General features: G+C 54.3%; 1 protein-coding gene across 1 annotated transcript; it reads right to left on the reverse strand.

Annotated features, from left to right (window-relative positions):
- Positions 1-11,777: 11,777 nt before the first annotated feature.
- LOC309603967 (olfactory receptor 14A16-like) lies at positions 11,778-12,737 on the reverse strand (the record flags this gene model as incomplete). The annotated part of the gene is made up of 1 exon (XM_082338838.1): positions 11,778-12,737. The coding sequence occupies one exon, from the start codon at positions 12,735-12,737 to the stop codon at positions 11,778-11,780; it is 960 nt and encodes a 319-aa protein (XP_082194964.1).
- Between the last annotated feature and the right edge of the window lie 257 nt (positions 12,738-12,994).

Below are 12,994 nucleotides of genomic sequence, written 5' to 3' on the forward strand. Positions count from 1 at the left end.
CCCTTCCCTGAGGCCGTGTATGAGGAGATCGGTTACAGCCCGGCGTGGGAGAAGCAGGCGAGGTTCAGTGGCTCAGGTGGGTGTGGGTTCCTCCCGGGGGGCACATCTGCCAGGCTCTTCCCCCTCACCCCCCACCCATGGCTGACCCCCTGCAGTCCCCTGGCCCATGGTCCCTGCAGTGCTGGGGCTGTGGGGGCTGTGGGGAGAGCAGCCAGGTCCTGGGCCCAAGAGAGGAGCTTCCTCCCCACCAGTTCCTCCCCTCCCAGCTGGGGACAGCCCCTCTCTGCCTGTCCCTGCACCCCTATGGGACACCTGAGGGGGGAGGGAAGGGGCTGTCCTGGGGCAGCTCTGGGAGCCCCTTTGAGACAGGGTTTGTCCCAGGGGAGCAGGGTGAGTCCTGAGACCTGAGCCCTTCTCCCCACTCAGCCCTGCCTCTGGGGGTCCCCCGTCCCCAGCAGCACTGACCACAAGCCTGGTCAGCAGAGCGCACTGCCATAACAGCCACTGCGCCTCTCTCCAGGCTCCTCTTCAGAGGGGTCCCTGACCAAGCTGCAGCCCTACCCCGGGGACAGCAAGGAGGAGGGTGGTCCGGGATCAGCAGCAGGTAATAGGGTGCGGGAAGGAGTGGATCTCTCCTCCCTGCAGACATGTGAAGAACAGTGGTGTCACTGAGTGTCACCGTCGGAGCTGGGGAGGACATGGGGGGGGTTTCCTGTGGTGCTGCCAACACCGGTGTCTGAGCCCCATGTCCCTGAGCATCCTCCCATCCTCTGCTCTGCAAATGCATCTTCTCCCTGTCACCAGCTCCCCTCTCCTTTCAGCTGTCTCTGTCCTGCCCGGAGGTGACCCGGCGGATGGCTATGATGATGCCAGGGAGGTTTCTGAGCCTGGGGAGGACAGTGCCCCTGGGCAGGGAGGCTGGGAAATGGCCAGGGCATGAGAGGAGGCAGCAGGACCCAGGGATGCACCTGGAGGTGAGAGGGAAAGAGAGCGCTGCTGGTTCCTGGGCTGCCATCCCTGGTGCCAGATGAATCGTTGCTGTACTGAGATTTCAACCTCCTGGGATGGGGGAAAATGCACCAGGAATTTTCCTTGGGGTTCCAGGGGTGGGAGAGGGAGTTGAACATCTCCGGACTGGTGAGGAGAAGGGAGGAAGGTGATGTACAGAGCAGGAGGGGCACCCCATGGGGCGAATATTCAATGGCTGCCTTGCTGCTTGCAGGGGCAAAGCTGTGCTCCCAGAGACGTGCTGGGGCCCCTGGAGCCGAGGGAGATGCCTGGTCCCTGTGCCCAGAGAGCACAGGCTATGACGATGCTGAAGAGGTGTCTCAGGCACATCCCCCTGAGGACACACAGGCTGTGCCACCGGAGCTCAGTGCACAACAGTCCCTGAGCCGCGCGCCAGGAGAGCCCGTCCCTGCCATGCAGCTGGGTGCAGGCAGGAGGGAGGAGAGGTCTGTGCAGCTGGGAGAGCCGTGAGCACCAGGGAACCGTCTCCCTTTTCCCACGGGCAGCAGACACAGCTGGGCATTTCCTCTCTTTGTATTCCCCTGTTTTTGCACCATGCCTCCATATTTGTTCTTATTAAAAGTCTTTAGGGGTTTGAGCCAGAGTTGGTGCTTGCCTGGCCCGATGTTGGGGTGTCTCCCTGAGGCTGATCGGGAGGAGCGGAGCACAAAGACATGGTGGTGGGGAAGGGGCATGTATCAAGGACAGACAGCAGTCTCGGGGTCAGATTTTGGGGCTACGAGAGCCCATGGTCCTGGGGAATATTCCTGCTGACAGAGACATTTCCATCCTGCCAGCCACAGTTTCCAGCCAAAATGTCTCTCTCCAAGGTCCCATGAGTGCCCATCTCTTCACCTCAGGGTTCCCCAGTTTCTCTTTCCCTCAGGCCCTACCTGGGCCACGCTGGTCCCACACAGAGAGGCGAAGACAGAGCTGCTGTGTTGGGTGATCCCTGGGCTGTGGCCTCACAGAAGTTAGCCCTATGGTGCCCGCGGTGCCCTGGACACCCCAGCCAGCCCCAGCAGGTATGACAGCGGCGGGGACACAGGAGCAGAAAGCTCACAGCCCCTCATCCAGGCACTGGGCCTCCCCCTGCGCCCCTCTGCCCCCCAGCATCCCTGGAGGTGGGGGGAAGGGCAAGCTTCCGTCTCCCTGGGGCTAAGGGTCTCTGTGGCAGGGTGGGTGAGCATGGTCAGCTGTTAACTGAAAGGCCGACGGTTTGGCCACACGCAGGGGTGGTGTCCTCGTGGTGCTACAGCTGGGGCAGTTGTGTTGCCCAGTGCCATAGATTTGTTCCCCAGTGAGCCCCTGCCTGGCAGACAGGGTTTGGGGGAATGAAAACCAGACCGCAGTCACCGCGAACATCTGGAGTGGTTGAGTGGAGGAGTTAAGGGGATGGGCTGCTCATCCAGTCTGCTTTGCACACGTGGCCCCAGGGCCCATCCTTATCAGTGACTCTCCTATTCTTGCTCAGGAGCAACCTAGAAGGACTCTTTTGGAGCAGTGAGAGTCCTGCAGGCACTGTCCCTGAAGCCAAGCATTTTCAGGCTCATGCTCAAAGCTCACAAGACAGTATCGTTGCTTGCACAGGGTGTCTCCCTCTCACTTTTGCTCAGTCACCAAAAAAGCCAAACTTCTTTGGAGATGCATTGCCGGGGAGCTGGCTATGAGGCAGCAGATCTGCAGGGGGCCAGGACGTGCACGTTGCTGTGGGACTACAGTCCAGTATGTGCCATTCCTTGGCCTGACTGGTTGACGGGGGAGAGGCTGAGACTGGAAGCAGAGGGGGATGGCCTGGGTTGCAGTTGTCACTGTGTTCCTGATGGGTGAGCAGGATTCTGCAGCTGCAAGAAGTTGCAAGAGGGCACTGCAGCAGCTTGTTGGAGCTCATGAGCAGGTCTTTCTTCCTCTGGGCAGGGACTGAGGGCTGTGAGGGGCTGCAGCTGGGCTGGACAGTGGTGGGTGAGGAGTTTTGGGTGAGGAAAGTGGGGACAGTTGAGACACTTGTGCTATGGGCCCTGGGTCCATAGGTGCTGAGGGGATGGAGAACACAGAAGCGTGTGCAATGCCAGGACATGCAGAGGAAGGTAAATCTGGAGAGTAAAAATGACGTTGAGTGGTTGATCTGGGGCTGTTGTGAAGACACAGTGTGAGAGTTGGTGACCATGCTAGACCCCAGGGGAGCCAGTGCTGGCATTTCTGTCCCGACCTGTGCCCTTGCAGCAGGGAGGAGCTGATGCAGAGGGCTGTTGATGTGGGGCCCCAGAGGGATCCCCCTGTGCTGTGTATCTCTCTGCTGATGCCCAGAGAGGAGCACATAGGTGTTTCATCAGTCATTGCAGCAGGGGTGCAAGGGGGTCCAAGAAACTGCTCAGGTCAGTGTGTGACTGAACAACACTGGTGCCCATGCACTACAGCGGATGATCCTCAGCACGGCTTTGTCAGCTGTCCTGGGCACATCAGAGGTCTTACTGGGACAGAGCTCTGGAGGGAGGATGCTGCCATTCAGGACTCAGCTCCAGGGAGTGCATCTCCCTGGGACTGCGGGGATGGTGGCCTCTGGTCTGGGAAATGGGGTCCAGGTGGAGGTGTGAGGATGGGACCAGTCTGTGCATCACTGAGAATGACAAAGAGGAGAGAGACAGGGTCTTTGCAGAGACCCCGCAGAGGAGAGATCTCGATCCCTGTGGAGCAGGGAAGGAGGGACAGCTGGAGACCACCCCAGAGGAGCTCTGAAGGGAGACTCCTGCCCCGGGAGGGGCTGGGGACTGTTGGTGATGGAGGAAGGCTCCTTCTAAGCCACAGATCGACAGCTACAGAGCCGCGATGGTGCTCTGGCAAGAGGTGAAGGGGCAAGCAGGGCTGGGGCAGGCTGGAAGAAGGAAAGCGATATCTGGAAAAGTGTAAGGGAGGAAATGATTGCTGAAGCCCGGGGTTGAACCAGGGACCTTTAGATCTTCAGTCTAACGCTCTCCCAGCTGAGCTACTTCAGCCCTGCCTTGCCCCCCCAGCCCTTGTCCCTGTGGCAGCGGTGCCAGGCCCCAGGCTGACACACAGGAGGAGGCTCCTCAGGGAGGTTCCCAGGGAAAAGCTGTGCCCAGCCTCAGACAGAAGGGACCTGGCCCCTCCCTGCCTCCAAGGCCCCGTGGGCTCCACATTTGGTGGAGGCCAGCTCGCACTGGCTGTGCCAAGATGTGTGGGGTCCTTCTACAAATGTGACAGTGGCAAAGGTAAGTGGGCAGGCCAGGCATGCTCAGCTGCAAAGGCTGAGGGTGGAAGAAGCGTGGGGCTGGTGGAAGACCTTATCTCCTTCCCCCTGGAAGGCCTCCCATCCAGCCTGGCCTTGAATGTTTCCAGGGATGGGGCATCTACCACCTCTCTGGGCAACCCCTTACAGTGTTTCACCACCCTCATCACGAAAAAGTTTTTCCTTGTTTTCAGTCTAAATCTACCCTCCTTTAGTTTAAAGCCATTACCCCTTGTCCTATCGCTACAGGCCCTGCTAAAAAGACTATCTCCATCTTTCTTGGAGGCCCCCTTGAATACTGAAAGGCTGCAAGAAGGTCTCTTGTTGAAGAGCCTTCTCTTCTCCTGGCTGAACAACCCCAGCTCTCTCAGCGTTTCCTCATAGCAGAGGTGTTCCAGCCCTCTAATCATTTTTGTGGCCTCCTCTGGACCCTCTCCAACAGGTCCATGTCCTTCCTGTGCTGAGGACCCCAGAGCTGGAGGCAGTGCTCCAAGTGGGGTCTCACCAGAGAGGAGTAGAGGGGCAGAATCCCCTCCCTCGACCTGCTGGCCACGCTGCTTTTGATGCAGCCCAGGAGACGCTTGGCTTTCTGCGCTGCGAGAGCACATTGCAGGCTCATGTCCAGCTTTTCATCCACCAGTACCCCCAAGTCCTTCTCAGCAGGGCTGCACTCAATCCCTTCATCCCCCAGCCTGTATTGATACCGGGGATTGCCCCGACCCAGGTGCAGGACCTTGCACTTGGCCTTGTTGAACCTCATGAGGTTCACACAGGCCCACCTCTCCAGCCTGTCCAGGTCCCTCTGGATGCATTCCGTCCCTGAGGCGTGTCAACTGCACCACTCAGCTTGGTGTCATCTGCAAACTTGCTGAGGGTGCACTCGATCCCGGTCTCTGTGTCATTGTTGAAGATATTGAACAGCACTGACCCCAGTACGGACCCCTGAGGGACACCACTTGTCACTGATCTCCATCTGGACATCGAGCCATTGACCACTACCCTCTGGATGCGACCACCCAGCCAGTTTGCTATCCACTGAATGGTCCGCCCATCAAATCCATATCCTTCCAATTTAGAGAGAAGGAGATTGTGGGGGTGTAGAGAACCGGTACCAAATGTGGTTTTGTCTCGACATTGCCGCTGTAGCGCCATCCAGCGTCGCGCTTCGAGAAAACCCTCTTCTCCACAGTTTTGAGAAAAACAACCTCGTGCGCCTGCGCAGGGACTAAAGGCGCGAAAAGAGCCGAGGCAGGGACTAAAGGCGCAAAAAGAGCAGAGGCGGGCGCAGCACGTCCGTGGCGAACTGCACGTACACATTTGTGATCCACGCATCCGTGAGAGCCCCTATATAAGGAGCACATGTGCCCCGGGACAAGATTGGGCACGGGACCACTGGTTCCAACTGCAAAGTGTTATGGACCGAATAGCGGTTTTGCATAAAGAAGCTAGAGTGAAGAAGGGAAAAGGGAAGGCTATTGTTTGTGCTGTGTTAGGAGCGTGTCTGGCAGTGGCGGTGGAGGACAAGAAACGAGCACCCTGCCAACCAGAGGCTGTGGCCGCTTCGTTGCAAGCAGCAATAGCACCGCTGCGAGAGCAACTACTAGAGACCAAATGGGCGCTAGAGGGGGAGAAGCGCCAGAATATGATTTTGAAGAAGGAGCTGAGGGTTCAGCTCCTGAGGGAGGCAGACACCCTCGCTGAGGCGGAGGTAATGCTGGAGGAGAAAGGGGTATGCCAAATCTATCCCCAGAAAGATTTAAAGCGATTAAGAGGGACTGTGGATAACCCCCCCCCATATGTGCCTGCTAGTAAAGACAGAATACATATATGAGGACGATAGCGACAACCGTCCCCAAGTTGTAACCAAAGAAATCCCTTTTACCGCCACCGAATTGGCTAAACTCCGAAAGGATTTTGCTAGGACGGCAAGGGAGTCTGAAACCGAATCTGTGTGGAGGGTATCCCTGTTGCGGGGGGACGGGATCATGCTATCGGAAAAGGAAGCAGAGGGGTATTGGGGCCCCGGCGTCTTCCTCACCACGGGCCATCGCTGAGCCCCATGGTCTCTGACCCAGAGGGCCGCATATTGGGTGGGGGGGCTGAATCCATTAGAGAGGGGGGACCCCCTGGCTATAACTGGTTCCATCAATCAACTATTAGAAAATGTACAGAAGGCAGCATGCCTGCAAATGATGTATGACCGGGAACTTAAACCAAATCTAAGCTCTCCGATGTTGTTACCGGTAGAACCCGAGCGGCTGACACCGCTAATAAGAGGACTCCCCGACTCGTTAAAACCTATCGGGATCCAATTACAGGGGAGAATCCAAAATGTGCCTCGCGAAGAGTGAATTGCAGCTGCCCTGGAAGGAACAGTAACCCCCGAACAGCAGCAGTGGGGGAGGAAGGTGTGGACCTGGGGGGAGAGAGCTCAGGAACTAATAAACTACGGGAGGAAATATGGGCCAGTAGGCAGGACTTACCACAACGTAGAAACTAGGGCCGTGCGGGCAGCGAGGCCAGCAAATAAATCACTGGCTTTTTCGGGGGGAAGCCCCGACCTAACAAAAAGGGAGAAACCCCCAATCCAACAAGGATTGTGGCAAATGGGACTGCAAAAGGGGGTGCCCTGAGACTTGATGGATGGGCTCCCCACCAAAAAGTTGAAGCTCTTGGTGCGGAGGTGGTCCGGGCAAGGACCCCCTCCCAAACCGAACCCACCTTCTGCGCCAGCATTGGACAGGGAGGAAGGGTTTAAGAAGGATGAAAAGAGTGGTGGGAAACTAAAACCTCCGCCCCCTCAGGGTGAGGAGGGAGGCGGAGGGCGGATGTTTATCAGACAACTCACCTGTAATAATAAGGGAGATCTACTAAACCCCACCAACCGGGATGGGCCGAGCAGGTGGGGGAGGCAGTGGCCAATGTCAATAATCACTGGGGTACAAATGGGTGCCCGAAAATTGCGGCATTTTGTCCACAGGGGCCAACCATGGTACCCGTCTCTCGAAACCCCAGTTGCCCTGGTGCATCATCTTACTCTCCCAGCCAGCCGGTTCTGGTCGAGCTTCCCACCGTGGGAGCTGTGCCTTTCATATTAGATACCCCCGCTAAACAAATATACATGGAAAGCGAAAGATACCAGTGGGAGAACCGACAAAATCCACACCAAATGGATTATTCCCTCCTTCTAACCCAAGGAGCGAGTTTGTTCGTATTTCTCTTTTTTTAAGGGCGGTGATATGACCACGATGCACCTGCTACTTTGGATCATTTTAACCCAGGGACACTAACCCATTAGAATATTCCACTGTGTATATCAGCTTTTATAACTGGTGGTCCATATGTGTGCATACATGTTTGTACTTAATTGCAGCTCTATGAATAATTCAAGATTTAATATTTAAGGCAAACAGGCTAAATGTTAGATGTTTCAGTGCACTACAGTCTTTATGCAATAGGACAAAGACATCTAATTGTCTGGTGCATGTTTAAGCATATATATGTGTGTGTGCTTATTTAAGAAAATATACCCAATAACTTTCCAATGATACCTATTTATGTTGGACATCTCAAGGAGTTCAACGTATGATTTACCATATATATAATTCTTACTTTTTTTTATCTTCCTCTATTTTTATCATTAAATAGTCTTGTATATGGGAAAACTTAATAGTCAAGTAACATGAAATATTGTACTTGCTTAGAAAATGTAATTGCTTAGTTTTCTTTGCAAAAAGTAAATATTGAATGTTCAGTACTTATGGGGCTTGGTATTGTACCGGCCGAATAAGGGATGGGGCAACCACCTTTTTCAGCCCTCTGGGTGACAAAGACACAACTTATTTTCAGTTTCCACCAGGGAAAGATGGGCCATTTGCTCAGGGAAATAAAGCCAAAAAAGGGCATTATTGGATCTGTGGGAATACGGCATACAAATTCTTACCCGCGGGGTGGTCAGGAGTTTGTTACATAGGAATCATAAGACCCCTATTTTTCCTCTTGCCGGAAACTGGTGGACCCCAATTAGGCATAAAAGTGTATGATAACCTCGGAGATAGAAGTATTGCCTGTAAGACGCGATCTACCAAGGTAAATTTAGGTGGGACACAAAAATGGGGGAATGATGAATGGCCCCCTGAGCGAATAATTGAACATTATGGACCAGCAACCTGGAACCCGAACGAGCCCATTGCAGGGGCAAGAGAACCAATCTATAACCTAAACCGAATAATCAGACTACAAGCGGCCCTAGAAATTATCACCAACAAAACCGCTGATGCCATACCTATTAACTCGACAATCTCAACAAATGCGCACGGCAATCCTTCAACACCGCATGGTTTTAGATTATTTACTGGCTGAGGAGGGAGGGGTGTGTGGAAAATTAAATATCTCTAACTGCTGTCTAGAAACGATGACATGGGAGAAGTAGTTCTCCAATTGATCCAAGATACCAGGAAAATAGCCTATGTCCCTGTTCAAACCTGGAGCGGTTGGAACGGAGATTTGTGGTCCTGGTTACCAGGGGCACCGTGGGTCAAACAATTAATATTGTATTTGCTATGTGCAACTGCCACCTTACTGTTCCTATGCTGTATAATTCCAGGTTTTATTCAATTAATTTGACACATTGTGTCAAATATGCAATTTGTTCCTAATGCTCCACCTGATGGTGTAACAAAAATCTGTACCATCCATCAGCCACAACCAACCTCAGTTAACCTGTGTTAAGACATTCCTTCATCCGAAACAATGTTATTCCCTTTTTTCCTCCCCACAATTTTCCTCCACCCTTATCCCGAACTCTCTCAACTCTGCGTTTTCTTTCTTTCTCCTTTGTTTTCTTTTTTTCTCTCTGTCTTATGCCACCAAGCTGCAATGTCGAGCCACGGGGTGGTGTAGAGAACCGGTACCAAATGTGGTTTTGTCTCGACATTGCCGCTGTAGCGCCATCCAGCGTCGCGCTTTGAGAAGACCATCTTCTCCACAGTTTTGAGAAAAACAACCTCGTGCGCCTGCGCAGGGACTAAAGGTGCGAAAAGAGCCGAGGCGGGGACAAAAAGGCGTGAAAAGAGCAGAGGCGGGGGCAGCACGTCCGTGGCGAACCGCACGTACACATTTGTGATCCGCGCATGCATGGGAGCCCCTATATAAGGAGCACACGTGCCCCTCGGCGGGGGCGGTGGCAACGTGCGCGAGACCACTCCTTCCGGTCCTGCACCCTCAAGGCTCGCCCCCCCCCCCCCCCCCGCTTCGGTCCCCGACGAAGCCTAAGGCCACCGAAGACCCTGCGGAAGATCACCAGACTCAAAGTGGTGGTGACAAACTCCTCCTTCTCCTTCTCTTTCTCTCTCTCTCTCCCCTATTCTCTTCCTCTCCTCCCTTGCCCTCCCTCCTCCCTCCGTTCTCTTCTCCCCTCCAATAAAAGTGAAAGGTTGTACGACATCTGACCGATTCCAGCGTCTTAATCTCGTCCTTGGGATCGTATCGAATTGGATCGGGATCCCCGACATTGGATCGGGACACCCCTCTACAAGAAGGGTGGAAAGAAGGATCCCAGGAACTACAGGCCTGTCAGCCTGACCTCGGTGCCAGGGAAGGTCATGGAGCAGGTCATCTTGAGTACCATTATGCAGCAAGTGTGGGACAACCGAGGGATCAGGCCCAGCCAGCATGGGTTTATGAAAGGGAGATCCTGTTTCACTGACGTAGTCTCCTTCTATGACAAGGTGACCCGCTTAGTGGAAGGCTGTGGATGTTGTCTACTTGGACTTCAGTAAGGCCTTTGACACAGTCTCCCACAGCATTCTCCTGGAGAAGCTGGGTGCTCACAGCTTGGATGGGTGCACTCTGCGCTGGGTTAAAAACTGGCTGGACGGCCGAGCCCAGAGAGTGGTGCTGAATGGAGTCAAATCCAGTTGGCGGCCAGTCACGAGTGGTGTTCCCCAGGGCTCAGTACTGGGGCCGGTCCTGTTCAACATCTTCATTGATGATCTGGATGAGGGGGTTGAGTGCACCCTCAGTAAGTTTGCAGATGACACCAAGTTGGGTGGAAGTGTCGATCTGCTGGAGGGTAGGAAGGCCCTGCAGAGGGACCTGGACAGGCTGGACCGATGGGCCGGGGCCAACTGCATGAGATTCAACAAGGCTCAGTGCTGGGTCCTGCACTTGGGTCACAACAACCCCATGCAATGCTACAGGCTGGGGGAGGAGTGGCTGGAGAGCTGCCTGGCAGAAAAGGACCTGGGGGTGTTGGTTGACAGCCGCCTGAACATGAGCCAGCAGTGTGCCCAGGTGGCCAAGAAGGCCAATGGCACCCTGGCCTGTATCAGGAATAGTGTGGCGAGCAGGAGCAGGGCGGTGATAGTGCCCCTGTATTCGGCACTGGTGAGGCCGCACCTCGAGTACTGTGTTCAGTTTTGGGCCCCTCATGACAAGAAGGACATCGAGGTGCTGGGGTGTGGCCAGAGGAGGGCAATGAAGTTGGTGAAGGGTCTAGAGCACAAGTCTTATGAGGAGCAGCTGAGGGAGCTGGGGTTGTTTAGCCTGGAGAAGAGGAGGCTGAGGGGCGACCTTATTGCTCTCTACAACTACCTGAAAGGAGGCTGTAGCGAGGTTGGGGTTGGTCTCTTTTCCCTAGTAACGAGTTGTAGAACGAGAGGAAACGGCCTCAAGCTACGCCAGGGGAGGTTTAGGTTAGATATTAGGAAAAACTTCTTCACTGAGAGGGTGGTCAAGCACTGGCACAGGCTACCCAGGGAAGTGGTTGAGTCTCCATCCCTGGAGGTATTTAAAGAACGGATAGATACGGTGCTCAAAGACATGGTATAGATGGACTTGGCAGTGCTGGGTTAACGGTTGGACGCGATGACCTTAAGGGTCTTTTCCAACCTTGACGATTCTATGATTCTATGATTCTATGATTCTCTAGAAACCTGCTTTCCAGCCAGCCGTCCCCCAGCCTGTCCTGGTCCATGGGGTCCTCCCTGCCCAGGGGCAGGACTCTGTGTTTCCCTTTGTTGAACTTCATGAGGTTCCTCTCTGCCCGGTTCTCCAGCCTGCCCAGGTCCTTCTGAGCAGCAGTGCAACCAGCCAGTGTATCAGCCACTCCTCCCAATTTTAGATCATCCACAAACTTGCTCAGGATGCCCTTGGTCCCATCCTCCAGGACTGTAATGAAAGGGTGAATAAAATGGGACCCAGTATCAACCCTTGGGCTACCCCACTGGTGATTATCCTCCAGCTGGACTTTGTGCCACTGGACACAGCCCTCTGGGACTCAGTCAGTTTTCAGTCCCTCTCATTTTCCACTTAGCCAGTCCATACTCGCTCAGCTTGTCTATAGGGGTGGAATGGGAGACAGGCTGACAGCTCCCTGCATCCTCTTTCTTGCTCTGCTTCAAGATAAGGTTTCCATTTGCTTTCTTCCCGTCCTCAGGTACCTCACAGAATCCCCTTGACCTTTCAAACATGATTTCAAGTGGCCTTACAAGGACATCAGGTTCCGGTGGTGAATTTGAAATCACTTCTGAAGAGACACGAGCAGGTTAATGCTGCTGAAAAGAGCTGATTGAATCAGCTGCTTCAATGTGTCTTTAAGCTCCTGGTTCCTCATGCTGTAGATGAGGGGGTTCACTGCTGGAGGCACCACTGAGTACAGAACTGCCACCACCAGATCCAGCGATGGGGAGGAGATGGAGGGAGGCTTCAGGTAGGCAAACATGCCAGTGCTGATAAACAGGGTGACCACGGCCAGGTGAGGGAGGCACGTGGAAAAGGCTTTGTGCTGTCCCTGCTCAGAAGGGATCTTCAGCACAGCCCTGAAGATCTGCACATAGGACACCACTATGAAAACAAAACACCCAAATTCCACAAAGGTGCTAACCATGATAACCCAAACTTCCCTGAGGTAGGCATCTGAGCAGGAGAGCTTGAGGATCTGGGGGATTTCACAGAAGAACTGGTCCACAGCATTGCCTTGGCAGAGTGGCATTGAAAATGTATTGGCTGTGTGCAGCATAGCATAGAGAAACCCAGTGCCCCAGGCAGTTGCTGCCATGTGGACACAAGCTCTGCTGCCCAGGAGGGTCCTGTAGTGGAGGGGTTTGCAGATGGCAACGTAGCGGTCATAGGCCATGATGGTGAGAAAAGAAAACTCTGCTGACATCATAAAAACAAACAGAAAGAGCTGTGCAGCACATCCCTGGTAGGAGATGGCCCTGGTGTCCCACAGGGAGTTGGCCATGGCTTTGGGCACAGTGGTGGAAATGGAGCCCAGGTCAAGGAGGGACAGGTTGAGGAGGAAGAAATACATCGGGGTGTGGAGGTGGTGGCCGCAGACTACGGCGGTGATGATGAGGCCATTGCCCAGGAGGGCAGCCAGGTAGATGCCCAGGAAGAGCCAGAAGTGCAAGAGCTGCAGCTCCCGTGTGTCTGTGAATGTCAGGAGGAGGAACTCGGTGATGGAGCTGCCATTGGACATTTGCTGCCTCTGGGCACGGGGACCTGTGCAAGGAGGAAAAGTCATTGACAAGTTAGGGGAGACTTTTCTGAGCAAAACTAAAAGCCATTTCCTACAGACCCTCCCCTTGCTGCACACAAGCACACATAAACACACACACATTTTCCTGTTCTAGGAGACCTTCCTTCAGCTCCATGGCTGAAGCTGTGCTTTGGTGCTGGTTGAATGTGCCGTGAGGAGCTGGGCCTCTGCCCTGTGGCTGCCGAGGTGTCAGCCCT

Source organism: Platalea leucorodia (assembly GCF_965183815.1).
Source record: "Platalea leucorodia genome assembly, contig: HAP1_HAP1_SCAFFOLD_278, whole genome shotgun sequence".
NCBI classification, from domain to species: domain Eukaryota; kingdom Metazoa; phylum Chordata; class Aves; order Pelecaniformes; family Threskiornithidae; genus Platalea; species Platalea leucorodia.